The 27,305-nt window shown below is 49.2% G+C and overlaps 10 protein-coding genes across 16 annotated transcripts; 5 read left to right on the top strand and 5 right to left on the bottom strand.

Annotated features, from left to right (window-relative positions):
- Nucleotides 1–369: 369 nt before the first annotated feature.
- Nucleotides 370–2,129, top strand: CYP51B (cytochrome P450; the record flags this gene model as incomplete). Its single annotated transcript, XM_046091938.1, has 4 exons — nt 370–615; nt 683–880; nt 948–2,006; nt 2,061–2,129. The coding sequence occupies 4 exons, from the start codon at nt 370–372 to the stop codon at nt 2,127–2,129; spliced, it is 1,572 nt and encodes a 523-aa protein (XP_045947915.1).
- A 648-nt stretch (nt 2,130–2,777) lies between these two features.
- FYV4 (mitochondrial 37S ribosomal protein mS41) lies at nt 2,778–3,347 on the bottom strand (the record flags this gene model as incomplete). The annotated part of the gene is made up of 1 exon (XM_046091937.1): nt 2,778–3,347. One exon carries the CDS (start codon nt 3,345–3,347, stop codon nt 2,778–2,780), a length of 570 nt encoding a protein of 189 aa, XP_045947914.1.
- A 711-nt stretch (nt 3,348–4,058) lies between these two features.
- Nucleotides 4,059–5,376, top strand: kin28 (TFIIH complex serine/threonine-protein kinase subunit KIN28; the record flags this gene model as incomplete). Its single annotated transcript, XM_046091936.1, has 2 exons — nt 4,059–4,251; nt 4,355–5,376. The coding sequence occupies 2 exons, from the start codon at nt 4,059–4,061 to the stop codon at nt 5,374–5,376; spliced, it is 1,215 nt and encodes a 404-aa protein (XP_045947913.1).
- A 1,616-nt stretch (nt 5,377–6,992) lies between these two features.
- On the top strand, nt 6,993–9,903 carry KIP2 (putative kinesin family protein (KipA); the record flags this gene model as incomplete). The annotated part of the gene is made up of 2 exons (XM_046091935.1): nt 6,993–7,767; nt 7,844–9,903. The coding sequence occupies 2 exons, from the start codon at nt 6,993–6,995 to the stop codon at nt 9,901–9,903; spliced, it is 2,835 nt and encodes a 944-aa protein (XP_045947912.1).
- A 778-nt stretch (nt 9,904–10,681) lies between these two features.
- Nucleotides 10,682–11,242, bottom strand: DGA1 (diacylglycerol acyltransferase type 2A; the record flags this gene model as incomplete). The annotated part of the gene is made up of 1 exon (XM_046091934.1): nt 10,682–11,242. One exon carries the CDS (start codon nt 11,240–11,242, stop codon nt 10,682–10,684), a length of 561 nt encoding a protein of 186 aa, XP_045947911.1.
- Nucleotides 11,243–12,179: 937 nt separating this feature from the next.
- Nucleotides 12,180–13,502, bottom strand: pxr1 (the record flags this gene model as incomplete). Of its 2 annotated transcripts, XM_046091932.1 has the most annotated exons (3): nt 12,180–12,437; nt 12,501–13,407; nt 13,480–13,502. In XM_046091932.1, the coding sequence occupies 3 exons, from the start codon at nt 13,500–13,502 to the stop codon at nt 12,417–12,419; spliced, it is 951 nt and encodes a 316-aa protein (XP_045947909.1). In that variant the 3' UTR covers nt 12,180–12,416. The 2 variants fall into 2 exon arrangements, with proteins under 2 accessions (XP_045947909.1, XP_045947910.1); XM_046091933.1 differs by having other exon boundaries at nt 12,180–13,407.
- A 510-nt stretch (nt 13,503–14,012) lies between these two features.
- Nucleotides 14,013–17,945, top strand: syj1. Of its 4 annotated transcripts, XM_046091930.1 has the most exons (6): nt 14,013–14,417; nt 14,466–14,670; nt 14,729–16,358; nt 16,409–16,708; nt 16,771–16,880; nt 16,936–17,945. In XM_046091930.1, the coding sequence occupies exons 1-6, from the start codon at nt 14,090–14,092 to the stop codon at nt 17,342–17,344; spliced, it is 2,982 nt and encodes a 993-aa protein (XP_045947905.1). In that variant the 5' UTR covers nt 14,013–14,089; the 3' UTR covers nt 17,345–17,945. The 4 variants fall into 4 exon arrangements, with proteins under 4 accessions (XP_045947905.1, XP_045947907.1, XP_045947906.1 ...); XM_046091928.1 differs by having other exon boundaries at nt 14,729–16,708; XM_046091931.1 differs by having other exon boundaries at nt 14,466–16,358.
- A 495-nt stretch (nt 17,946–18,440) lies between these two features.
- On the bottom strand, nt 18,441–20,531 carry LDX57_010179 (uncharacterized protein; the record flags this gene model as incomplete). The annotated part of the gene is made up of 4 exons (XM_046091927.1): nt 18,441–18,592; nt 18,690–19,008; nt 19,066–20,476; nt 20,527–20,531. 4 exons carry the CDS (start codon nt 20,529–20,531, stop codon nt 18,441–18,443), a joined length of 1,887 nt encoding a protein of 628 aa, XP_045947904.1.
- Nucleotides 20,532–21,978: 1,447 nt separating this feature from the next.
- LDX57_010178 (uncharacterized protein) lies at nt 21,979–23,216 on the bottom strand (the record flags this gene model as incomplete). The annotated part of the gene is made up of 4 exons (XM_046091926.1): nt 21,979–22,218; nt 22,367–22,519; nt 22,577–22,783; nt 22,836–23,216. The coding sequence occupies 4 exons, from the start codon at nt 23,214–23,216 to the stop codon at nt 21,979–21,981; spliced, it is 981 nt and encodes a 326-aa protein (XP_045947903.1).
- A 230-nt stretch (nt 23,217–23,446) lies between these two features.
- APL5 lies at nt 23,447–27,062 on the top strand. 3 transcript variants are annotated; one of them, XM_046091923.1, is made up of 6 exons: nt 23,447–23,714; nt 23,770–23,888; nt 23,939–24,135; nt 24,194–24,577; nt 24,633–24,861; nt 24,912–27,062. In XM_046091923.1, coding segments are annotated over exons 1-6 (2,949 nt in total). In that variant the 5' UTR covers nt 23,447–23,712; the 3' UTR covers nt 26,930–27,062. The 3 variants fall into 3 exon arrangements, with proteins under 3 accessions (XP_045947900.1, XP_045947901.1, XP_045947902.1); XM_046091925.1 differs by having other exon boundaries at nt 23,939–24,577; XM_046091924.1 differs by having other exon boundaries at nt 23,447–24,577; nt 24,633–27,062.
- The last annotated feature ends 243 nt before the right edge of the window (nt 27,063–27,305 follow it).

The following is a 27,305-nucleotide window of genomic DNA, read 5'->3' as shown; positions in this document are numbered from 1 at the left end:
TGATTGTACCGACTGTCGTACGAATATATTCGGGTCTGTCCATAGTACAGAGTAAACGAAGTAAATACACCGTACTCCGTAGAGTACTCCGGAGTATGTACGATTGTATGCGCATAGACTACTGTTAGTGCTAATCATTAGCGCCGACCTCCAGGCCCATGGAACCAGGTCCACACGCGGGCGGGTCGGACTTTTTTCCCACCTAACAGTTCGTATTCACCGCGTCTCCTTATCACCCTGGGAAATTTTATACCAACGCCATTGACTTTGCGAACCCTTCGGACTTCGAGGAGAGTGCCTCACAACGAGACACTCCTCCAATTTTTCATGTTACCTTTTAGTTGAAATCTTCCTCTCCGCTATTGAATCATGGGCTTCCTGGCCGTTATTCTAGACAACCTTCATGAGCGTTGCTCAAGTCTGTCCATTGGAACCCTCAGTGGCGCAGGATTGATAATCTTGCTCGCCGCATCTGTTGTTCTCAATGTCTTGCGACAGCTCCTATTCAGGAACTCAAAAGAGCCCCCCGTTGTTTTTCACTGGTTCCCTTTCATAGGTAGCACGATAAGCTATGGCATGGATCCGTACAAATTCTTTTTTGAATGTCGCGCTAAGGTATGAAGAAGCCCTGAGTGTCATGAAACCCTCTTTGTCCCCCTCGCTCACATTTTTTACCTTGCAGTACGGCGATATCTTCACGTTCATTCTTCTTGGCAAGAAGACGACAGTGTATCTGGGTACCAAGGGAAACGACTTCATTCTTAACGGCAAACTCAAAGATGTCTGCGCCGAGGAAGTTTATTCGCCACTTACGACACCTGTGTTCGGCCGCCATGTGGTATATGATTGTCCCAATGCCAAACTCATGGAACAGAAAAAAGTAAGCCGTTACCTCCCCGTTGTCCCTTGTTCTCTGAATCAATAGTAACATCTGTTACTGCGCATAGTTCGTCAAATTTGGCCTTACATCCGACGCACTTCGCTCATATGTCCGTCTGATTACCGACGAGGTGGAAGACTTCGTACAAAATTTCCCCGCTTTCCAGGGCTCTAGCGGTGTCTTTGACGTTTCCAAAACAATTGCTGAAATCACTATCTATACTGCTTCGCGTTCTTTACAAGGACAAGAGGTTCGAAGCCGGTTCGATTCCACGTTCGCCGAATTGTATCATAATCTCGACATGGGTTTTGCCCCCATAAATTTCATGTTGCCCTGGGCTCCCCTTCCCCATAACCGGAAGCGCGACGCAGCTCAGAAAAAGATGACCGAAACTTACATGGAAATTATCAAGCAGCGCCGGGAGGCTGGAAACAAGGGAGACTCCCTAGATATGGTTTGGAACCTCATGTCTTGTGTGTACAAGAATGGCACTCCAGTCCCTGACGAAGAAATTGCGCATATGATGATTGCTCTGCTTATGGCTGGCCAGCACTCCTCTTCATCCACCGCTGCATGGATTGTTTTGCGTCTCGCTTCATGTCCTGATATAATGGAAGAGCTCTACCAAGAACAGCTTCGTGTACTTGGGTCCGATCTACCCGCACTCACTTATGAAGGCCTGCAGAAATTGGATCTCCATGCCAAGGTTATCAAGGAGACCTTGCGCATTCATGCCCCAATTCACTCTATCATCCGAGCTGTTAAGAACCCGATGCCTGTTGAAGGCACGCCCTATGTCATCCCAACTACGCACAATGTTCTTTCTTCGCCTGGCGTCACGGCTCGGTCAGAGGAGCACTTCTCCAATCCTTTGGACTGGAATCCTCATCGTTGGGATGAAGTCGCCGTTTCCAACCCTGACGAGGAGGAAAAGATTGATTACGGGTATGGTCTGGTCAACAAAGGCACCAATAGTCCTTATCTCCCATTCGGCGCTGGTAGACATCGATGCATTGGTGAACAATTCGCCTATATTCAGCTGGGAGCGATAACTGCGGCTTTGGTACGACTATTCAAGTTTCGCAACCTGCCCGGAGTCGAAACAATTCCGGACACGGACTATTCGGTAAGTCTTGGATAGAACTCCGCCTTAAAAACCGGCCTAGCTAACCCAGCGCAGTCCCTGTTTTCGAAACCTCTGGGCAAATCCTTCGTGCAGTTTGAAAAACGTGAATCTACCAAATCCTAAATCAGGCTTGCCGTTCTTTTCGCCGTTCTCCGTCTAGTTTCTGAAGATTTGCATCGATACATCAATGTTTCTAATATTCTATAGAGCGCACATAAAGACGATAATACTGGGGCTAGGGGAGATGGCAATAAAGGGCCGATAATGGAAGAAAAGGAGAAAAACTAGAACAGTACATATTCGGCGATACTGCATGTGTACATAAATCCATGGTCCTTCTACCCTACCCATCTCATCATCGCTAATACATTAATAGTAATTTGAATCGTCTCCATTCAATAGATATTGTTCAAGAAATTATATCATGTTTTGGAAGAATCCCAAACCACTAGTCTTATATGCTGCAGGAGTTGGAGAATTAGGCATTGTCATTGACGACCGTGTTCGTGAGTCGTTTTCGTGGGTTGTCGAAGGACCAGTCAAACAATGAGCCATAATTCCCCCCAACAGACTGGTTTAAAGGCATTCACACAATGCATACTATCCCACCTGTACCTTAGCAACTGGCATGGCTTCAAACTGCTTTGTAAAATAGCATGCTAGCAAGGAGAGTTTAAACATGGTATGCGCTTAGATCCGACTCAAGTACAGTACATCGATGGCAAGAATTAATATACAATTTGCAAGATTTCCAATTCAGGAAAACAGTCTTCAGGCTTTTGCTTTCCTCCTTTCCTCGCTTCTCTGCTTAGCCCTGACTTCAGCACGTCTCCTCTCTCCACCGTCCACCTTCTGTCCCAGTTTGTCTTCCCACATACCCTCCTCGGCTCGGATGATACATGCTTGTCCATTTGCGCCCTTGATCGGTTGTAAGAACGGCCCACGAACCATAGAGCCGCGGTGAATCTTCATGTACGCAAACTTCTTGAGCGGATTCGACGAGTCGTGGGTGTATTCGGTAGCATCCGGAGGAAGATTAACGATGGCTTTTCTCATGCCGGGGGACAAGGTAGCCGAAGAAGCCGAGAGCTTTGCGGACGAAGCGTCTTTGGCAAGAGCATTGGGATCCAAGGGGACTTCAACCACCCTCAGCTGCGCAACTCCATCCACAACGTGGTCCAAATCCCCACCGGGCCCGTGAATGCCCTGCCTGAATTTTTCTCTCTTGCGCAATAGGTATCGCCTCTGGCGCGCTGGCTCAATGCCCAAATCACGAAGTTCCGTCGACGAGAGCGCAAACAATTTGTCCCAGGAAGGGAATTTGCTTGCGTGCTTGACCATGCCGCGGCCAATCAATTTGAGAAAGGTTTGGACATCGGGAACAAACGGGGTCGGGGAAGGTATAGAAGGAGTCGGCGTATTATTGTGAAAACATCGAACACACTGCTTTCCGATTGCGAAAGGTCTGATTATTCGAGATGATAGAAGAGACGCGCTGCGCATTGTCATGGTTGAACACGTCGCGTCTGAGGTCGTCGCAAAGCCTCGTTACACCCGTTCAGAATCTTTCGTTGTGGGCAAGGTTGTGAAAATCTGGAAATCAATTGCTCGATTCGGCTCGACGGGCGATGGTTTGCTTCGAATGGGTAGCTTGAAAGGGACTGGCAAGTATCAAAGTGCTGCCACTAATCAATCGGTTTCATGCATGGGGCGGCCGGGAGAAATTTCGGTGTGCCAGAGGAACAATGAAGGTCCGAACGCCGCGGGTCTCCGGAGTGCTCAAGCTGCAGAGCTCTATCTTGCTTGGGCGGAAGGAAATATTGAAAGAAAGAAAGATCTTGGTATCTTTTCTAACTAACAATACAAAAGGAGTTGGAAGAAGGAAAGAAAAAGAAGACCAGACTGAGATCGTTCGATTTCATCTGGCTTCTTTTCACTCGCAGAATAATGCCATACTGATCAAGTTACCTAGTACCTACTTTACCGCACCTCCATGCACCAACGTGGCAGTCTAGCCTACAGCCACAACAAATCCATAGCCTGCTCATAAAAATGGCAGTGTCACCGCTGGTGTCCCGCTCACCTTCTGTTACCATATCATCCAACACTGCAGTGAGGTTGAGGAGTGTCGCCGCCGAGGACTCTCCTAGTGGGCAGGAAAATGAGACACCCCAGTTTGCCCAGTCTACCGACCGTGAACTTACAGAGCAACTGAACGATGATATCAGAAATAGATACATCAAAGGTGCAAACATCCTCTTCTTTATCCGTGCTTCCTACCCTCTTCGATCTGTGGCCCGCAGGAAAGATACCTTGTTATGTCTATAGCTAATATGTTACTTCTGCAGACAAGAAACTCGGCGAGGGTACCTACGCCATAGTATATCTTGGCCACCTTCGAACCGACTTGTCATCGTTGGTGGCAATCAAAAAGATCAAAGTCAATACTGAATACAAGGATGGTCTCTCAATGGATGCGATTCGCGAAGTCAAGTACCTCCAGGAATTGTCCCATCCCAACATTATCGCGCTGCACGACGTATTCTCATCGAAAGATCAAAACCTGAACCTGGTTCTGGAGTACTTGCCTCGTGGCGATCTGGAAATGCTCATCAAGGATGTGAATGTACAGTACGGCGCAGCCGATATCAAGGCCTGGATGGGAATGCTTGCGCGAGGGGTCTGGTTCTGTCACGAGAACTTTGTGCTGCATCGTGACATCAAGCCCAACAACCTTCTCATCGCGTCTGATGGAGAGGTGAAACTGGCGGATTTCGGTCTTGCGAGATCGTTCGCCGACCCCTACCTGAACATGACTCACCAAGTAATCACTCGCTGGTATCGGCCACCGGAGCTACTCTACGGAGCACGGCAGTACTCAGGTGCTGTAGATATTTGGTCCATGGGAATGGTGTTTGCGGAGCTTCTTCTGCGGGTTCCCTTCGTTGCTGGAAACTCGGACCTGGATCAAATCAGCAAGATATGCGATGCATTTGGCACGCCAACCGAGGACAACTGGCCAGGGGTCTCCCGATTGCCCACCTATTTCCCCCAAGAATCAACGAACATCACGCCGGTACAAGGCCGGGATTTCTTCCTACGGCAGTTCCCGACAGCCGGGTCTGTGGGTGCCGATCTACTCATGTCTATGTGCACGCTCGATCCCCGGAAGCGGAGTACAGCATGTCAAATCTTACAGCACAGTTGGTGGGTCACCGAGCCGAAGCCGACGGAGAAGGAGAACCTTCCAAACAAGCCTGGCGGCGCGAAGAAAATGGGCAATGATCTCACCAGAAAAGTTGGGGAGGTTGACGAAACCCCATTTAAAAATGCCGCCCGGCAATTGGATTTTAGCACCATGAAGCAGTAGCAAGCAAAGCCTTCACGTTTCCGTCCGAACCTTCTGTAGTACGATCTGAGATTTTCACCTCGGTTTCCTGGAATTGTGGCCCTCACTTTCGATGCGGCCGCCGTACAAGTCTTCTTTGATGCGCCTAAAAGAATAAAAAAAAAATAGAGACAATGCGTTCTTTGCGGAGTAGGCCCTGGTTGGCAAGTGGCAACTACCAGACTAAGTAGGATTTAGCATTCTCCACTAGTAGTTCGGCAGGTATTAGGTTGGTACTGGGGTGGATAGGGGGAAAGCCAAGCCGTACACGGTGGATGGTGATCACTGGGCCTACCTGGATTTCCCAAGTTCCGGCAGTCAAGGAAAAGGCAGTCAAGGCCCATGCCGTCCCTTCCGCTCCCTTAGCAGGTGGTGGTGGTACCTCGGGTCTCCCTGCCGACGCAGGAATACCCCCTAGAGGTACAGGTTATGTACAGTACCTACCTAGGTAGTTAGGTACTGTACCTTGGGTAACAGGGAGGTACCTACGGTGTACTAGGGTACCGCCCCCCGGAGTTACCGTGGTATCCTCCGTCCGTAATTTCAATTAAGGCCTCCCAAGTCCCACGCCAGATAAACAAACAACCTATTGATGCTTGTCACGGTTAATTAACTATCACACGCCTGATTGATTAATTTCCGAGTCAATAGGTCACTTCAACCCTTGAGGGGTAATAATGCATTTCGTTTACTAGGGACTGAGTGTTGCACAATCCTCTTCTCCGCAAGGGCATCAACCAGTGGTTCCCCTACAACAGGGGGTTGAACTACCACCACGCCTGTCCGTCCCGCTCCTTCAAGACGCGACTAGAACTAAAGAGCCCTCTCCCCCTCCCCCCTTCCCTCATCTCTCATCGCCCTCTTAAAAGTCAACACCTCGTGGCTGCCTTTGTCTAGAAGGTTTCGGTGTAATACTCGCGCTTTGCGATCACATTTTGTCCGTCACGTTTGCTCTTCTTTTCACCAGTCACTTTTGCCACCCCCCAAACATACTACCAAAATCAGACTCAATCCCTCTTTCTTCAGGGGCACTTCGCCCTATTCAGACTACCGGCTGGGAGGCATAAACGACCATTGTCTCGAAACCGCGGCATAGGAGGTTCCTCCTAACAACGACAAAGACTAAAGGGCACGTTCGCTCTCCTGCAAGCGCTTGCAGAGCCTTTTGGTCTTCTTTTCTTGGATAGAAGGTGCAATCATAAATAATCCAGTAAGCATCCAGATGGAGCCCCCTCCCCGGATTTTCCTTTTCCCCTTCAACTTTGGGGGTTCTTGCTCTTCAAGCCAATGGAGAATTCCCCCGGACTGAATTTCGTTCCGTCATACCTATTCGCGCCCAATGCCGAATGTTAAATTTGGGCCCGACTCCATCCAATCTCTACTTTGTCATACTATAATTGTTTTCGGGTTTTAGCATGGTGTTTGGGAGCTCTATCTAACTTCAGAATAGCGTGATTTCTTAGCCGGGGGCTTTGACAGGCCACCATTTACACCTTCCCATGAGTTTGCCTGCGGCCGACAAAGAAACGAACTGAGACTACTTGATTCCAAACACCTTACGAGCTCGAAACGCTGGTCGCCGAGGGAATATCTTCATCATGTCCACAATACCTCAGCCATCGAAGACAACCGGAACCCCTACGACTGAATGCCCATCTTCAATTTCCGCCCCGAAGTCACGAAGAAGCTTCCCGATCACCTCGGACGCATCAAGGACACAGTTCCAATTATCTGCCAAAGCGCGCACGCCCTCAAGTCCGAAACCCTCGTTGGGCAACAAGTCTCCTCTGAGCCACTCAGCTTCGAATGCCAGCGCGCCCAGGTCGGTTTCTGGAATGCGCGCGCCCAGCAGTCCTGAAAAGTCCCTGCGTCGAACTATCAGCATTGCAGCTTTCCCACAGCCACCAAGGGCTACCAGCCGTCCATCAACCGCATCGTCAATATCGGGGAATCAGAGCCTACATTCGTCCGGGAGCGTAAAAGTGAAGAGAGGATCCAGGTTAAGCGTCGGGACAACAAGCAGCTACCGAAGCTCGAAGACTCCTTCCCTACTGAACGGAGGCGCAGATGGCAAAGCCATTCTGAGTGCAGAGATTCGAGATCCAGAAGCCTCTCCCTCGCAAAGCAGAAGCTCCTCCGCCCAAGGATCATATTCCACGAGTGCAACCACTTTCGAAGATGGAGATGACGCGGCCGGCATATCCAGGTCGGATTCAAAGCCAAAGGAGGCCAAGGGTAACGTCATCGTGAGCGTTCGTGTACGTCCAGATGTCAACGGAAATGATCCCTCAAAAACGAGCGGGGATTGGACACTGGACGCACGACGAAGCCTTATATCTTTTCAAGGGAAAGAAGGGGGAGATTACTTTTATGGTAGGGCTTCTATTCACTGGGCGCATGCATGACTGCTCACAAGAGGTTAAACTAACTTGTCCTTACTTTCTGACAGATAACGTCTTTACCAGCCACGAACATAATGCCAAGGTCTATGACGCTGCGGCAAAGCGCCTTGTGCGAAGGGTAATGGAAGGTTACCATGGTACTGTCTTTGCCTACGGCATGACTGGGACAGGAAAGACCTTCTCAATGCAAGGCATTGCCACCTCGCCAGGAGTGATACCACTAGCCATAACGGACATTTTTTCCTTTATCAGGGAAACCCCACATCGAGAGTTCTTGCTTCGTGTCAGCTATCTGGAAATCTACAACGAGAAGATCCACGACCTACTTTCCGCGTCCGGTCCAAACGGTGCTGCTGGTCCTCAACAAGAGGAGATCAAACTGCGCGAAGATAGCAAACGGGGTGTGTATGCCACTCCTCTGAAAGAGGAAATTGTTCAGAGTCCCACGCAGCTTCTTCGCGTGATTGCAAGAGGTGACCATGCAAGACGTACCGGCAGTACTCAATTTAATGCTCGCAGCTCACGAAGTCATGCGGTCGTTCAAATAGTTGTGGAAAGCAGAGAACGGGCCCCCGCTAGCACCTCTCAGGACCGGCGATCTGGTATGGCCCCAGGTGGTGTTCGAGTCTCAACACTCAGTTTAATTGACTTGGCTGGATCTGAGCGTGCTGCCGAGGACAAGGAACGGCGCACAGAAGGTGCCCATATCAATAAAAGCCTGCTCACTCTAGGCACCATTATATCGCGTCTTTCCGATGACAAGGATAAGCCCGCCAGTACCGCTGACCGTGAGGGTAGGCATCTGCCGTATCGAGATAGCAAACTCACGAGGTTGCTTCAACCTGCATTATCGGGCAATTCTCTCGTGAGCATTCTGTGTACAATTCAACTCGGGGGTGCAGCCAATCTGCAAGTGGCCGAAACCCTCAATACTCTCAAGTTCGCCGCACGAGCAAAGAATAGCATTGTCAGTCATGCTAGAAGAGCGGAGGAGGCTTTTGGTAGTGGTGGTGGCGATGCGGGTAGTCGGGTTCTCCTGGAGCGTTATCGTGTGGAGATCCAAGCCCTCCGTGGTCAGCTGGAAAGTCAGACGAGAGCTCAGGCCGAAAAAGAGCTGAAACTGGAGGAGCAGCAGCTGGAAAAGGAAGCACAAACACGCCACGAAGAACAAATGCTCGAGATGCAATTGGCTCGGACAGCCCTGAAAGAACGAATAGAGCATCTCAATCGGCTGATTCTCTGTTCAAAGTCAACCGGTGTGAACATTTCGGGGTCCCTATCTGCCCTTGGTCGACTCTCTAGAATGTCCATCACGGAATCCGGCTCTCGATCATTACGCTCCTCAGCTAGCCAGTCCACATTGGCAGCATTCGGACATTCTTCCGCTCGGCCCATTTCGTTTCTCTCTATGAACAGTAACGAGGGCTCGCCGAACCTTCCCTTGTCCGGCGGGGCAGCTGGTAATGACGATGAGGAGGACAGCCTGGGAGAATTTGCAGACGGCAAGGCGAGCTCTCAACGGCAAATTGCCGCCCTCCAGGCCGACCTAGGCGACAAAAACCGATATATTTCCACTTTAGAGAGACGTCTTCTACAGGCTCGACGCTCAAGTCATTCTCGCATGTCAGTTGGTGTCAAACCCGGAAGCTCTTCATTCGAAAGCCCAGATGTGATGGCCTTGCTCCGTGAGAAAGACATGGAAATCAACGAGCTCCGTCAGCAGCTGGACGATAAGGACAGGATGTTAGCTGCGCTCCGGTCCGCTGCACGCCATCGCGATCTTGCTCATCTTACGACCGATGCGTACCCCTTGGATGACAAACATAAGGTCGATCACATTGACTTTCCTAGCAGCGCTAGCCTCGTGCCGTCGCCGAAGGGGGATGAAACTGACCGTCGGCGAAAGAGCATGGATGAAGTCTCCCGAATTCTCGAAGAAATGATCCAAGATCGAATCGAAAATGGCCACCTCGTCAAGGGCTCTCATGGAAGTGTACAAGTGGCTACCGATAGTCGTCGTGCATCTGGCTCTGTAGCCGGTGTACCGGGCCTGAACTCGGGCCCTGCTATTCCAGAATTTGGCCCGGGGGATCCAAATTCGGGCTGAAAAAGGATATCTTGATCGTCTCAACTGATCATGTTTCTGCGCCTTTCGCCCTGAGCACGTATTGCTTCACCTTCTTTCTACCACATAAGATTAGCCACCTCTTTTGTGGATACTGCGCTTGCTTTCTGCGCTTATATTTTATATTTCCCTTTATCTCATGTTGCTCTATCTTTTTTTGTTTCGACTTCTTGATTCCTTGTTTTCTTTGCCTCACTTTGCTTTTCTTTACAGATACCCAGGCTATAGCTTCTCTTGCACTTGTACCTCATCAAACATTCTTGCGCTCATAACGATTGAATCAGTAATTGTATAATTTGGGGGCAACCGGTGCTGGATAATTGAAATATAGTATGAAATTTGTCATTTGGCGATCCCACCAGTACCACTGGGCACAACATAGATGCCCTCCAAACCGGGCAAGGGCATTTGACGAGTATTGGGACTAATAATGAAGAGGCTATAGTTAGAGCAGTACCTTTGTTAGCCGATGACTCCGTCTTCTGTTGCTCCAAGGCGTCTACCTCACTCTTCGAGGGAGAAAAATCTGGGTGTGACTAAACTGTCTCATATACAAATATATGCAGATGTAAATTTATCATAGCTATATATTGCTGCAAGCCGCGAATGCGAGCTGCGGTACATGTAGGCTACAGTAGAATTGCGAGGAGAGACAGATTTGTTCCCCCACCATCCTGTATGTTGCGCCTCAGTTCTGTTCCGAAGTCGAGAGGCCCGATAATCACCAGAGTCCTTGCACCGAGCTGGAAGATTTGGCACATCATGCAACAATTTCGAGCTCTGAAACTCGGTCTTTGGCATATACATCCTTCCACTGTTCCCAGAGCCTTTTCAATTCCGACACGTACTGATCGTGAAGGGAATTGATATAATCATCATCGATTCTGCTTCTATCACGCTCTTGTCTGACCTGAATGGGGCGGCCCACAACGATGTTGAGTGAGCGGCGGTACGGCATCAGGCCCACGTCATAATTAAAGACCCCACGGGCATGAAAAAGCGGGATGGTGAACCCCATTGTATGCTTAATCAGCATCTGAAGCTTGTGTATGAGAGGATGCTGGTCCGAGCGGACTTGCTCATAAAGGTCATTTTCACCAAACGCTAAAACTGGCACCAAATCGGCACCGGTGCGAATGGCCAATTTTATGAAGCCCTTTCGCCGCTTTAGAACAAGGCGCAATGACGATGGCAAAGCGTCAAGGGATTCGCGGGCGCCGCCAATTACAATCGTAATAGCACGGCCCATTCCTTCGCCATCCGCGCCGCCTTTTGTCAGTATGTTCTCGCAAGACTCGCGAGAGACGCTGGCCAGACCCATGGCCAAAGCGTATTCTCTATAAAATGGGATCCGGAAGTTGGAGTCGAGAGTAAGTAGAGTGTTAGTGATTCCCGGGAAAAGCCTCGAGAAACCCAGCGCCTCCGTCGCGAATGCCGCAAAGGCGCCATGTGAGATGATTCCATGGGGGTGGTACCCAAATATATATTTCCGAGTGGGAATGAGGTTCTCTGAGCGATGCAGACGAGCAGGAAAATAAGAGGCGTAGAGTGACCATACTCTAAGCGAACGCAAGAAATTTCTCCGACCACTCAAGGATCCAGACGTAGCCGCCGTGGAGAACAACGAAATGTAGACCAGGTATGGTAAAAGCAGTGGCCAGGACAACGGTATTGCGCAGGTGAAGAAGAAGCATGTAAGGAATATGGCAATAGTCAGGGTGTGACAGAGAACCACAAAGGTTTGTAGACGTCGTTCAAGGCCTATATTTAACGGGGCCCAGTGAATGCTGGTATTCAAAAGTCAGACGGCTCGTACAGCAACCTTGTCCTTCCCTGTCTTCCCTATTCAAATGATGCATGCGACTGGAAAGAAAAAGGATTACTCACGACTTTTTGCCGGTTGAAGACACACGAGGAGCGTCTAGTTTGGTGTTCTCAACCGAAGTCAACGACTGAGCGTCAACAGATGGCATTTTGAGAAATTTACTCCTTCTTGGTTAAGAAAAGTACAATTCAGATCATCTGTGCTTTCACGCAGAGCCAGCCATGCCCGGGAACAGCTGGTGCTAGTTCTCGAAGCCAATATTTTCCGTTGTTTGCTGACTGGCCTGCGAGCGCTAGAGACAATTAGGACTTGGGAAGTGATGATGGTGGAAATTAGAATAGTACGAGAGGGAGAGGAGAGGGACAAGGTCATATGTTCCATGGTTTAAGTGGTGTTCCTATGAACGAATGATTAGATAATGAGGCATCAAGGCCCCTTATCTTATCAATTACAACTCCTGACATGTACGGAGTACACAGTACTGTACGTCCATACGGTACTTACAGCAAGATTGGCATACATACACGTGTGATCCCAGGTGCAATCATGTATTCATACCTTAGATTACTTGTCACAAACAGATGGAATGACTGAGATCTACTCTGTTCAACATCTTGCAACTAATGATACTAGCTATAATAATTCAGCGCAATGTTCTATATACAGTTTGTTACGATTTTATCATAAATATCTAGGCAAGGTTAGCATCAGGCTCATGAGGACCCAAGGACAGACAAGGGTAGGATATATTCACCTCATTTAGGGATTTATCATCCAATAGCGCTTTCTTCTTTTGCGCAATATACCGACCTCTGAGCATATGTTTTCCCAAGGGACGGCGCTCTCTTGATGGCATAGCTGTGCGCAGTGGCATTTCTCTGCCGCTGCTTGTAGCGGTCTGGGAATCCGATTCTGGTGCGTCCTCGCCGTGACTTACAGAATCAGTATCCTGGTCCTGCTCTTTTCGCTTTCGTTTTTTCTCCTTCTTCTCCTTCTTCTCTTTACTTTCTTTCTTATCCTTCTTCTCTTTCTTCTCCTTATTCTCCTTCTTCTCCTTTTTCTCCTTTTTCTCCTTCTTCTCTTTCTTCTCTTTCTTCTCTTTCTTCCTCTCCTTGTCCCCCTTCTTGCTTGTGTTCTCGGCTTGTTTCAGAGGCCCCTGTTCAGAATCGATATCCTCAATGTCTAGCGACGCGGGATTTCCTTGGCGATCTCGAGACTCACGCGCAGGCAAACAATTCTCTTTTTCCTGCGCGTCTTCCTTTTCTTGCGCCAACAAGCCACCGCTGATAAATTGGATGGTTTGCCACCTCGTAGAAATATACCGAGCCACTTTGATATCATCAACCTTGCGCTGATCTGCTGCAATGTCCGAGTCGGATTTTCCATTCAATCGGCCTAGCAACCCTCTAAAGGCGTCCAGTCCGGTGGGCTCGTCTAAGAGATCACGTTTTGGCCGTGCTCCAAGCCCCAGCGTATCGTCCTTCAATGAAACTCTGATATGGGATGCACTTGCAGCAGTGAACATATCAGCATGTGCAGCATTGTGCGCTCCGAGGAAACTGCCTGGAGTCCATCCCTGCGCGCTGAGGATCTTGTGGCCAAATCCACTTGTTGACCGAGCCCAATTTGTATTGTTTGGGTCGTGTGAAATCTTTGTTCTTCTAAAAAATGGAACAAATTGTCAGCTGAGCCGCCTGGGTTCGAGGGATGACCAGAAGTATTTTCACACGTACTTGCGAGGTGCCGCCAGGCCCATTTGTGCTATCCGGATGAGGGTCGACGGGGTGGGGGGTCTATTGATGAATAACGTTACACTCTTCTCCCAGTGAGGAGCAATGAAAGGTAGGGTATCAAGAAGGATATCTAACGGTCCTGGGTATCAATCGAGAGGAGATTTGGGTTTTTTCTTTTCTGTCTTTTTTTTTTTTTTTTTTTTTGCCATGAATTTACTGCGGAGTCAATACAGACCGCCTACGTCTTTTGACTATGTCGGGAAGTGCGGGACCCACAACGGCCAGGTACCTTGACTCAATGAGGTATGTATGTATATTACATTCGAATATATATACACCCCTATACCTTACCTACCTAGGTAGGTACCGTAGTACATAGATAAGGTATTATAAGTATTATATAGTACAGTACCAGCCTGTAACTTACATGTACTTCCCATACCTACTGGCCGGTGGATTCCCGCCCGCGTCCACCGCGGACTGCCCGCTCAAAAGCACCCTTGGGCTCCCATGTGTTGTTTACTACTCCGTATGTCTGCGTACGGAGTACAAGTTTAATCATTATCGTCCCAGACCGTCCGAACATGGTCAATTCTTTGTCCTCTTAACAATGTCTAGCTTGCGAATCCTTTCGCGAAATTACCCTGAACGTACTCTAGCTCTGGCCACTAGCGACTACGTCCTAATTTTCAAGCATAGCTCTACATTTTCCAAACCTAGCACCCAACGGCGAACTGATGCACCACGTTGTTTAGTTGAATTTGCTAGTCAGTCAGACGTAGATTTGAGCAGCTATCGAAGACTTGGCGATGGATACGGCACTCTTGGATTGATCACTCTTGGAGACGAGGTGTTTCTTTCCGTTGTCACTGCCCGCTCCAAAGCCGCAACGATCAGGCCGGGGGAGAATATTTCACGAATCGACAACGTGGACTTCTGTAAGATTCTCAGAAATTCCCTGAATGGCTCTATTCTAACTGCGACAGTCTGTCTGAATCACTCGGATTATGAGGATGGCTTTGACAACGAGTTGGGATCGTCCCCTGCAACCGACGACCTATCGCAGATCGCTGGCCTGGATGCCAAAGAGCTGGTTGCGGAACATCCCTTTTTAGCTCTGAAAAAGCTTCTAAGTGACGGTAGCTTCTACTATAGCCTTGATTTCAACTTGACAGACAGGCTACAGGACCGGTGAGATGATGGCGACGCGAAATGCGCAAGGGTTCAAACCTAGCTGACATAGTGTCAGCTCGGACAAGTCGGCAACTTTCGACATTGAGTCTCTCGATGAAGACATGCTTTGGAATTCCTACATGATCCATCCACTCCTTCTATTTAGGAGTCATCTATCGCCTTCCGAAAAACAGCAGCTAGATTCATGTCAGATCCTGACATGTGTGATAAGGGGTTTCTCCAGTACCCTAACCATTCCGGCGTCCGTCCCTATCTTGCCTCATTTGAAAACTCGTTACCCTTCTACGCTAAGCATAATATCACGACAGTCCTCTCGACGTGCTGGAACAAGGTTCAATTCCCGCGGCATCGATGATGATGGCAATGTCGCCAATTATGTTGAGACCGAAACAGTGCTCTGGATGCCGCCTGGTATCACCTTTTCTTATGTCCAGGTTCGTGGATCAGTGCCTATATTCTGGGAGCAGGCAACAGGGTTCCTTCCTGGCCAACAGAAAATCGACGTGACCCGATCTAGCGAGGCAACGCAGCATGCATTCGACAAGCATTTCGAGGGGCTTGAATTAGAGTATGGCGCAATACACGTGGTTAACCTCCTCAGTGAACTGAAGCCCGCGGAATCCGAGCTTTCGGCAAAGTACCGAGAGCATATCAGGAAAAGCCCCCTCAACCAAAGGAAAGGGCTCTCAGACCATGCACTCCTACGTGCTACGGAGTTTGATTTCCATGCAGAAACGCGCGGCCCGTTGGGATATGGAGCTAGCACCCTCGTCAAGCATGAAATATCACATTCTATGGATGGCTTTGCATTCTTCTTATCCGAGAATGGCTCTGCAATAAGATTCTCAAATGAAGGCCAGGCATTACCCATGGGCTCTTCTACTGTTCTTCAACAGGAGGGTGTCTTTCGGACTAACTGCTTGGATTGTCTTGACAGGACTAACCATGTACAAAACATCATCAGTTCAATGGCCCTTGAATCATTCTTCCTCCAACAGGGAGCCACCTTGGGCCCTGATGTACAGCTTAGACATTCGACTCTCTGGGCTGATAACGGAGATGCACTGTCTAAGATATATGCCGGTACAGGGGCTCTGAAAAGTTCATTCACACGTCATGGAAAGATGTCAATAGCTGGCGCGCTTGCAGATGCTCGCAAAACCGCCACTCGACTTTATGTCAATAACTTTTCAGACAAAGCGCGGCAAAAGACGATCGATCTTTTGTTGGGGCGTCTTACGGACCAACGAACCGTACATCTTTATGACCCGGTTAACGACTTGGTTTCGACGGAATTAAACCGGCGGGCGTCAGAATACTCTTTTACCAAATCGATCAAAATTTGGACTGGAACGTTCAATGTGAACGGGCAGCACCTGGGAGCAGATGTCGATCTGACGGCATGGCTGTTGCCAGAGCTTGGAACTAACGACCCCATGATATTCGCTGTCGGATTCCAGGAAATAGTTACGTTGAGTCCCCAACAAATAATGTCTACTGACCCTTCCACTCGTAAGACCTGGGAGGCCGCGGTTGGGAAATGCCTGAATAGCTCTGCGAGGTCCAGAGGAACCGCGAAGTATGTCCTCTTACGAAGTGGCCAACTTGTTGGTGCTGCCCTGGTAGTATTTGTGAGAGAAGATGTTTTGAAGGAGATAAAAAATGTTGAAGGGAGTGTGAAAAAGGTGAGTGATAACTTCGAGTCTACCGCGGCTTGTCTCACTTCCGTCACCAGACAGGTCTTTCCGGTATAGCCGGCAATAAGGGAGGTTGTGCCATTCGCTTGGAGTATTCCAACACTCGAATCTGCTTTGTTACCGCGCATCTCGCTGCGGGGTTTGCCAATTACGATGAAAGAAATAGGGACTATGAAACCATATGTCACGGGCTGAGATTCCAGAGAAATAGGTCGATCGATGACCACGATACCATCATATGGCTGGGGGATTTCAATTATCGAATCGGCCTCGATAACCACAATGTTAGGGAGCTCGTGCGGCAGCGAGATTACCAAAAGCTTTATGACAATGACCAGGTATCCTGCTGACTTCCACTATTCATATTTAAGCAAGATTAACCTGCTCACTGATTTGGTAGTTGAACCTACAAATGGTCAGCGGGCGGGCTTTCCAGTTCTACACGGAAGGGCCCATCTCCTTTCCTCCTACTTACAAATATGATATCGGGAGAGATGACTATGACACGTCGTAAGCCTGCACCCTTGCAGACCAACGGAGAAACCTCTAGACTAAAGGAACGCAGGGAGAAAGCGCGCATACCAGCTTGGTGTGACAGGGTGCTGTGGAGAGGAGCAAACCTCCATCAGGTAAACTACAATGTTGCAGCTCTACGATTTTCAGACCATCGCCCAGTCTGGGCCACCTTTCTTTGCGAAATAAGCACCATCGATGAAAATGCAAAGAGCAAGCTCAGACACACTCTTTATCATCAGAAACGGAGCAACCACGGTGATATAGTCGGGGAAAGTTTAAGGCTAGATGATGAGGAACTTACTACCTTTGATTCTGCTACGCCAGGGCTTCCGCCGGCCAGCTCAGACCATCAGAAGTGGTGGTTAAGTCACGGTAAGTCTTTTGCTTCGGGCCGATTGAGTTATCATGTCCGAAATTTACCTCCTGCTTGTTGTTTGTTTTCATACCTCGACTTCTAACTAACTTGGTGATAAAAGGTGCTCCCGTGAAGTCGAACGTGAAGCCCCCTGATGATGGATACATCCTCAATAGCTATCGTACTTCCAATCCTTTCTCGCCAGATAGCAACCCAGACTGGGTCGTTGGGCTTCAGCAAGATGGATCTGCATCCAGACCTCTACCACCTCCAAGGACGAATGTCTCAAAACCCCAAAACCAGCCAAGGTCGAACAGCGGCACGAGTGGAAGTAACTTAGAGAGACTGGAACGTGAAGACATGGCTGCTACGCACAGGAGCCTATCACGCAATACGAAGGCCACCCCCCCTATTCCACGAAAGCCTGTCTTGCTTGCCACGGCCCTTGGACAACAGCATGGGGGCAGTTTGAAATCCAGTGGTCTTAATTCGGGAGAAGATGCAGTGCATGGATCTGGCAGCATTTTGGACGATACACCCGATGCAACAATCGACTGGAAACCTCTTCTGCCTCAGTGACCTTGATTCCGTTCGGACAATACTCGACCGTGACCACACATTATCACTAGTCTACAAATCCTTGGTTTACGGGGCATGCTTATGCGAATGTAATCTTGAGAACCCCGTATTTAACTGAACGTATATACATGTGAAATATTACTTAAAATCTATTGATGCAAACTATGGAACATGATTTCAATTACTCATTTCGCACAATAGGACTCCCACCTTTGAAGTTTTAGCGACCAAAAAAAAAAAACCCAATAATGCTCCTGGCGCTGGAACCAAACAGATAATAATTGTAAATCATCTATACCCATCTTTCTCTGAGGCATGAGAAACCAATCTCGACATGCGAGAGGAAAAGCCATGCCCCCCTAGGGAAGCTCGAGACAGTGTGGTTCTATAGTTCTTAGCTCATTGTCTCAAATGTCTTGTTCGATATCCTGATGTATCGAATCGCAAGCGCCCATTCCACATTGAAAATCCCGCCATACGCATCTCCTCAATTTGGAGGTCTATAACTTGAGAGAACGCGTGGCTTGGAATAATCGCACCTTGAAGACAAGGCTCGTGGTTGAGTTGGGGGAATGCGCGCCAATTGGAGGCAACTGCTAGAGATCAAGATCCCAACTCTGTCACATCACGCGACAAGTATTCGCGTGTTGCTGTATCACCCTAGGCTTTTTTCCCACTTTTAAAGCCTTGTTTAATCTCAAGCGGTTACTGCCGACCATCCACATGGCAAAAGCGCCAGGGTCAGGAGCCTTTGCTCGCGGCTTTTTTGTCCCTATAAAACACGTTAATGGATCATACACAGCCTAGAATCATACGAAAGACAATCTGAACATGCTGAATTCGAAAGATACAAAACGAGAAACGCGTACCTGCTGGGTCTGCCTTCTTTTTGGTCTCCTCTGCCACAGGAGCAACGGCGGCGTCCTCGGGCGCAGCTGGAACATCAATGACAGCCGGTTCTTCTGAGGCTGGAGGTTCTGGGGGCGGCGGAGGCTCTGGGGTTTTCGGCTTTTCGGGGATTGGCCACATGTGCATGGTTATCGCCCAATCCGGTTCTATAACGGTTTCCCAGACCTGTGGTAGTATAATGTCACCATTAGGGCCAATTAGATCATAGTGTCCTTCAGCAACATGTGGACCAATGACTTCGATATGGAGAAATGCTTGCCGTATAAGCTCTTCCATGCCCTTGAGACCGCTGTTAGATACACGACTAAACTCTGCAACTCAGGAGCCAGGTCTTACCTGCCAAGTGCAACACAACTCAAACGGAAAACTGAACTTCCTGCCAACAGCATCCTTGAACTTGATAGGCTTTTTCTTCTCGGGGACGGGTTTGTTTGAAGCCGCTGCCGTGGCTGCGGCAACAGCTTCTGCTGCTGCTTGGTTGGCTGCCTCGGTGGCTGCCGCCGCCGCCTCTGCCGCCGCCGCCGCCGCCGCTTCCTCAGCTTCCAGTTTTGCTTTGGCTGCTTCCTCGGCTGCCTTTTGCTCCGCCTCAGCTCTCGCTTTTGCGGCTGCCTCTTCGACAATCCTTTTCTCATGCGCGGCTCGCTCTTCTCGCGCTGCTTGCTCAACGGCTTCTTGTTCTATTGCCGCTTGCCGGGCAGCTTCTCGCGCCTCTCGTGCCTCCCGTTCCGTTCTTTCCTCTAATATTAACTTCTCGAGTCTTGCTATAGCCTCATCCTTCGCTGCGTCGACAGGCGCTGGTGGTGGGGATCCACTTGATTCGACCTGGCTCGGAGATGGTACGCGGGGATACGGGTTGAAGTAAGGCGGCATCATCCCGGAAACCATGTTGTAGGGCTCCCTGAGCTGATAGTATCCTCCCGATTGGTAAGGGATGAGGTCGTGCGGGCTCAACGGAGGGCCACCGTAAGGGGGTGGACTATGCGATTGAAAGGCATGGGGGTGCGGCACAGGATGCTGGCCAGGACTGTGTCCGTCGGCCCGGTTGTGGGAAGATGCCAGGTGATGTGGGTGGTGCCCAGGATGGTGCTCCAGGTAGAAAGGAGGTATGGTAGGGCCGTGAGACTGTTGTAGTTGGTGATGGTGATATGGGTACATGGAGTTTCCGTACGAAGTTGGTTGGTTGACCTGGTCGTGGTGCCCTAATCTTATAAGCTGATCGGATGGTTGGTGAAAACCGCCTGGGTGTGCGAAGGGAGCATGCGGTGCAGCTCCATTTGGATACATATAAGAAGGGCCGGGAGAAGTGTTGTGAGGATAGCCCGGTCCTTGGGCCAGGGGTGGCCAGAGCCGCCGGTCGTGAGAGGTCCGAGCATAAGGGGCGCCATACTCATCCGCCGAATCCGCGCTTTCTGGCGACTCTGGGGAAGGATGACGGCGAGGTTGACGGGGATATTCTCGTTCCTGGATGATATGATGGCGTCTCGGGCCGGAGTGACGACGGCCCGATGACGAGCCATGGATCTGGTTGCGACTACGGGTTCGATGTGACGTTCTAGGTCGAGAGGCGGAATCGGATGGTTTCAATTCGTCGGGGTAAGGTAGGTGTGCCCATTCATCATAGGGGTCCTGGTAGTCATGGCTTCCTGAATCGGACGGCGGGGATACTTGCACACCGGACGAATCCTCTTCATCGGAAAAAGAAGAATGATCCGAGCCATGCGGGCTTGGCCCAATGGTGATATTAAACCTAGTTCATGGTTAGAAGAGGCAGGGACTGAACTGTGGCATTTCACACACGTCATGGAGATAGTTCATGCAATTAAAGCCTTGTCATTGGATGGTTTGAATCACCAACACCGGTGAATTGTTTTATGGCACAGCCCGTTTCGGTGGGTAGAATTAGGGCGGGGTAGAAACACCCCCATAGACTGATCGAGACGATGGTTGGAATCGGCGCCGTAACCAGATGTGTATATATGCTCTTTTTAGTCCGTGAAACCAAAACGGGCGGGGTTCATGGGTGTATCGAGTTTCCGAGTAAGATGACCAAGGTTGGCGTTGATGGAAATCAATTGACCAGGAACGTGGATCGGGCGTGCCGAAAATAAATGGCGACTGAAAGACGGGGTGGATGGGATGTTAAACAGATATCGGCCGAATTTTGTGGTTCAACACAGGCAAATAGCGTTGAAGTTTGTGGCTATATTTCAGACGGTAATCCTGTGGCAAACAGGATTAGGCCACACAGGGGAAACTCACGCTGGTGAATTCCTGGAGGGGGGGGGTGCGGTGGGGGAAGGGGAAAGAAGAAGAGATGGAGATGGGAGAAAATCTCAAGGAAAAGAAGAGAACGAGGAAGGGGGGTACATTACTAGTTGCCTGCCTAACCAGACTGGCAGACAATGATGGTTGGGCGTATGGTGGAGTTTGGGCACGGCAGTGAGGAATAAGGTATATTGTTCTTAGTTATTATTAGTAGTCCGGGACTTAGGTATTGTTGATTGTTGCAAATTGGTCGGGGTTGTCGCTTCATACTTTCTGCTTTCTCTCCGATTGTCTCTCTTTCTTCTTGTTCTTAATCGGACTATCTGTTTTTTTTTTTTTTTTTTTTTTTTTTTTTTTTAACCTTCTTGTTACCCCTAAACTGACCACCCTTCTCGCTCAGACTGAGCTGGCACCTTCCATTTCCATTCAAACCTACTTTAGGTAAGTACGACTCTGCTGCCCAAGTGCCCAATCAACAATTAACTCTCGCCCACATTCATGGAACCGACCGGGAGAACATCCATGGATGGAAAGTATTATCGAATCCACATTCTCGTACCTTCGCGCCTGCAAAAGTATTTGTTCTCCAAGACTCGGTGCAATCGAGATCTCACGCCAGCCTTATTATCGTCATGCATGCAAATCACACTTGAGCACCTTAGTTCAGGCATGCCTTCATACCACCAATCATGGTAAGATCAGAACGCCCAGTAGTCCGTACAGAGCCCTGAGAACCGAATGTCTTTCATTGATATGAAAACGTAGAAACCCGTTGGTAAGGCTATGCCTCGGTGTATTACATGAGTTCTTCGCCCTAGTTATGACCAGCTATCCACGGGCGTTAGTGATGGCAGAATCACATTAAGACAAGCTCCCGGATTTTCCCAATAAGAGGAAAGGGTGGTTCGACTACATAACAGAAGTGTCACTCTACCCTGAGTGATGTGACACAGTGACCGAAGTACGGTGGTTGGCCCTCTCTCTTTAACCAGATCCCGACATCCTACTGATCAATTCTTTCGCCGCAATGAGCTCGCCTTGGCCATAATCCCAAAGAGTATGGTCCATTGGCCTTTTACTGAGAACGGCCTCTAGTCCTCGTTTTGCAAAGACATTCAATCTCCGAATAGTGTCTTTTGAAGGCGGGCCGTCTTCTACCGTGATTGACCGGGCGCCCTCTGAATTATCTTTCACATCATCTCTCCCAAGCAAAGTCGATGTTACCTAAATGAACGTCAGCGGAGCGTCATGGACAGGACTACCTAACGTAGTTGTGATCAAGACCAGGCAAGAGCTAAAGACCGGAGTTGGAGGTGGTGTTTAGTATTGAGGTAGAGAACTCGTAAAGCTAGGAAACTAGACCGTCACCTACCAGAGTCAAGCCGTAAAGTCCTCTTAGATAATCTTGACAAAGCTCAATGCTTCTGCAAAAGTACTGCGTCGATCGGTATAAGCCCCGAGTGGAATCTTCTGTGGCCGATGAACATGCGTCGATATACAGCAATTCACCCAGCCGGGCATGGATCTAAACAGAGTTAATCATTACGAAGCTGTGGGAGAAGCATCAATGGGTCGGTCATACGTTCCACGCATTAGGTGCTATCAATAAAGCTTCCTCGAGGCTAAATACTGCTTGTGAGGACAACCCTTGAGACTGATATAACTCCGCTAGTTCACACCAGGCCTCCGCATCCGTGGGGACAGCCTTCAGGAAATCTACCAAGCTAGTAATAGCAAGGGCAGGTCTGCCCAGTGACTTTAAGAGGGTGACTCGGCGTTTTAGAATGGGCTATAGGGTCAACGTTAGCAACGCTGTTAATGACAAAGATACCCATACAGACCAGGTTGACCGGGTTTTCTGAGAGCAGATTATCGTAATTCTGCAGACATTCTTCAAGGCTAGACTGATTCTCGGCTACTGCCTCCTCGTAAAGTCCCGCAAGTCCCATTACCCTTTCATTTGACGAGCCAAACCGTAGTCTTAGCTGATCGAGGCACACCAGAGCTGATTTAACATCACCGGATTGCAGGCAAGAGAAGAACAGTTGCTCGATTGTGCCATATTCATCGAATGTTTCCTTCTTCGAGACGAGAGAAAATAGGGGGTTCTCGCCCAAATGGAGTTTCTGGTTCAAGATTAGAGGGGCCTGCTGCGCGAAGTGAAGAGTGGCAATTAGGCTTTGACTGTGAGTGGTATTGATATCAGAGGCAGGGTACGCCATTTTTCGCAGTACAAGCTGGCAGACGGAAAAAACCAGTGCAATAAGCAGAGACCAGCGTACTGGTCGAACGTTTGATGGAGGATATGAGTTGAGTTACGGAGCAATGGCCTAGGCAGCTCCTGATGGGGCATACTGCCCCGGGGCCGGGACCCAGGCCTCACCTGGCGCACGGAATACGGGGTACTTTAGACACCTACTCCGTACTCCGTACGTAATGCATGAGACTCTCGGTCCCGGACCCCTCTTGCGGACTTTCGTGATGATTGACCTACTCCACTAACTGTGGCCCGCGTTCGCGTCCGGTACTTACGCCTATCTCATATGCTATTCCAACTTCCGAGGGAACATCACACTTGGTCTAGTCATGTTCCAGTCGTTCGATCACTTAAGGCAAGAATAGGTCAGTAAGCTTGTCTCTTGATGGAAGGAGATCAATAATCGATCAAGAAAACACACTTGCCTGTGAATCGAAAGCACAAGAAAAGGCCAAGTAACAATGTGGGCAATCTTCCCGGAGGCTCATGGCCACTTTTGCTGAGAACAGAGCGACTAGGTTCGAAAAATCTCTCTACGACCTTATCAAAGGCCTACGAGCCCATAAGGGGGCCGAGGAAGACTATGTACAGGATAGTCTACGAGAGTGTAAGGCTGAAATCAAGCTGCAGGACATGGGTACGTTTATCACGGATAGGGCGGTTCTAGTTAGCAACTGACTTCCGTAGATAAGAAAGCTACCGCGCTGCTAAAATTGATATACTTGGAGATGTTTGGCTATGATATGTCTTGGGCTTCGTTTCACGTGCTGGAGGTTATGTCGTCCACAAAGTATTTGCAGAAAAGAGCTGGCTACTTAGCTGCGGTTCAGAGCTTCAGGCCAGACACAGAAGTACTGATGCTAGCCACAAACTTGCTGAAGAAGGTTTGGACCAGCATGACGTTTCTGGCCGACCATTTTGTCTGACACACCTATGCTACAGGATCTAGCATCTTCAAATATCTCGAATATGGCGCTGCCTTTGATCACTCTACCGAACATAATTACCCCCTCTCTGGCAATGTCTTTACTCCCGGACGTGCTATCGCGCCTTTCGCATTCCCATGCTGTTGTTCGCAAAAAGGCGATTGTGTGTCTTTATAGACTCGCGTTGGTTTATCCAGAGGCATTGAAACTGGCATGGCCCAAATTGATGGATCGCTTGACGGATGAAGAAGAAGAAAGTAGTGTTACCACAGCGGTCATCAATGTGGTCTGTGAGTTAGGATGGAGAAGACCCCATGACTTCCTTCCTCTGGCGCCGCGGTTCTTTGAATTGCTAGTGGACGGAGGCAATAATTGGATGGCAATCAAAATAATCAAACTGGTAAGGCTTGGTGTGCCACTCACTCTTCTTTGTCCTAGGCTGAAAGTAACTCCAGTTTGCGACTCTAACCCCCTTGGAGCCACGCCTGATACGTAAGCTCATCCGCCCGTTAATAAGTATCATTCAGACGACAACTGCCATGTCGCTACTTTACGAATGCATCAATGGGATCATACAGGGGGGTATTCTGGAAGACGACAGTGGACTCGATGGAAGAGAAGAAATTGCCGGACTTTGCGTTGGCAAGCTCAGAGGCATGATAGTTACAGATTCTGATCCGAATTGTAAGTTACCTGGATGTGGTATCTAACGACGCTGACAAGATTGTTGAAAGTGAAATATGTTGCACTTCTTGCTTATAATCGAATTGTGGGCTCATACCCTGATCTGGTATCGACACATCAAGATGTCATCATGGATTGCCTAGACGACCCAGATATTTCAATAAGGCTACAGGCTCTTGAGCTTGCCGCCCGAATGGTCAGGAGCGATTGCCTACAGTCGGTAGTAACCCGACTCATTGATCAACTTGTTGATGCACGCCAAACCACCGAAAGTGTGCCTTCGAACATTGGGCCAATGGAAGGTCTAGGCCTAGATAGCCCAAGCTCCCGGAAGGCGCCGTTTATCTTACCTCTCGAATACAGAGTCGAAGTCTTACATCGGGTTCTCGACATATGCTCTCACAATAATTATGCCGAGTTATCGGACTTCGAGTGGTATGTGGAGGTGCTAGTAAAACTAGTCGAGCTGGCTCCTCCGCTCAATCATGGTCACTTACTGGGGCACGGGACTTACAAGGAGGCTACCAATGATATTGGGGAAAGCGTCGCTTCTCGAATTGGGTCCGAGATGCGCAATGTAGCCGTTCGGGTTAGAGATGTTCGTGCGGACGCCACCAGAGCTGCAGAATCTTTACTCCTGGCTGACAATATGAACAACATGTGCTCGGGGCTGTCTGATGCGGCCGGTGGCATTTTAGGGCCTTTTATTTGGGTAATCGGTGAATTTGCAGAGTGCCTTGCCTCACCCCAACAGACTTTATTAACATTGATTGATATTTCCACTGCCCTGCAGCCGTCTAGGACCCTTTGTCTTGTCGTACAGGCTCTTCCAAAAATCCTCGTGGCCATAATTCAGGCCAATTGTGGAAGCTGGGATGCCAGGAACCAGGGCGAAGTTTCCCTCTTACTGGCTAGAATCCTGACTTTTCTGGAGACTTTGGCAGCTCATCCGGACTTAGACGTCCAGGAAAGAGCTATTGAATTTCTGGAGGTGATGCGCCTAGCAGCAGATGCAATACGTTCAGATTGCTATGGACCGGGCGGGATACCGTTTTTACTATCCTCCATGATTCCAGGCTTATTTGACGGTCTTGAGCTGAACCCAGTTGCTGCCAATGCTCAGAAAAAAGTGCCCCAACCAGAGCACTTGTTGATGGACCGGCCATTCAACAACAACCTTCACGTCATTTTTGACCGTCGTGCAGATCACTGTTCTGAATTGGGTGCACCTTTGGCTTTTCAGGATTTCTATTACTTGAATGACTCGGCGATGCCAAACAAACAACCAGACGAGCTCAACTTCTTAACCTCGCAATTCAATGCTTCTTATCAGGACCCTAACAGTCCAGGAGGGGGGCCAGTCAGTGTGGCAAAGCGAAGAATGGGGCGCAGAGAGGGAAACATTGATGATCCGTTCTATATCGCGACAGAAGATGAGATCTCCAGTACCTCTACACCATTCCACCAAGCCTTTGTCGCATCTGGGGGCGCTGATTTGGACATTGATGCAATCCCTATAATTGATCTGAAGCTAAATGGAGAGGGGGCGCGTGCCACAGGTTTGACTGCCCGCAATTATCGGGGGAAAACCGAACTAGAGGGTAAAAAATATAATATCGCGTCCGATGAAACGATTGGACAAGATGACCCCTTGCCTGCCGAGAATCTTGATGGAGCAAGCAAAACCAAGAGATCACTTCTTCAGGTTGACTCCAGTGGCCTGGGGCGTCTTCCTGAAAAAGTGGGCGGTGCACATTCAAACAGCCGGCCACCTCCTGGAGCGAGCGCGCACGATGCAGAGATGTCAATAGCTATGCAGCGAGTTGAGAAATTACGGCTCGAGATGCAGAGGGCTTCCGAGCGAGTTCACACAGATGAATTTCCTGTAGAAGGAACATTGGTCAAGAAGAAGAAAAGAGTGAAAAGACCAATTTCTAGTGGACTCGCGGGGACTGCTAGCCTACCACATGGAGATGGTCTAGTTGGGGGTCTCGATGCGAACAGTGTGCATTCACCAAAGGTTAAAAAGAAGGTGAAGAGCCGGTCAAAAACACATCAGCCCAATTAGAAGAATTTGAGACAGCTTCCGCTGGATATGGCAATTAGCATTAGCCTTATTTAGAAAATTATCCGTTAAGCACTGTTTAGAGATTTGCGAGCAATTGTGAATTGGAAAGAGCTGATTATGATGACGATGATTTGGGTCAGTTTTACAATCTCAGCTTCCATAGAGAGCTCAAGTCCTGGATGACTCTGTAAACACAACAATCAAATACTACCAACAGAACACCGAATAATACAGAAGAGAAGGACCCTTCGTCCAGAGGGGTCCATACGGAACAATCAGGGCAGGCCCCTGCAGCCTGGGAGGGCTGGCACGATACACTCAGTTCGCCATCCAATATAACAGCCCCAGGAGTAGCTAGGCTAGTCTGCAAACTACC

This window comes from Aspergillus melleus (assembly GCF_016097325.1).
Source record: "Aspergillus melleus strain CBS 546.65 chromosome Unknown contig6, whole genome shotgun sequence".
Classification (NCBI taxonomy): Eukaryota; Fungi; Ascomycota; class Eurotiomycetes; order Eurotiales; family Aspergillaceae; genus Aspergillus; species Aspergillus melleus.
This window is presented reverse-complemented; position numbering and strand designations above follow the sequence as displayed.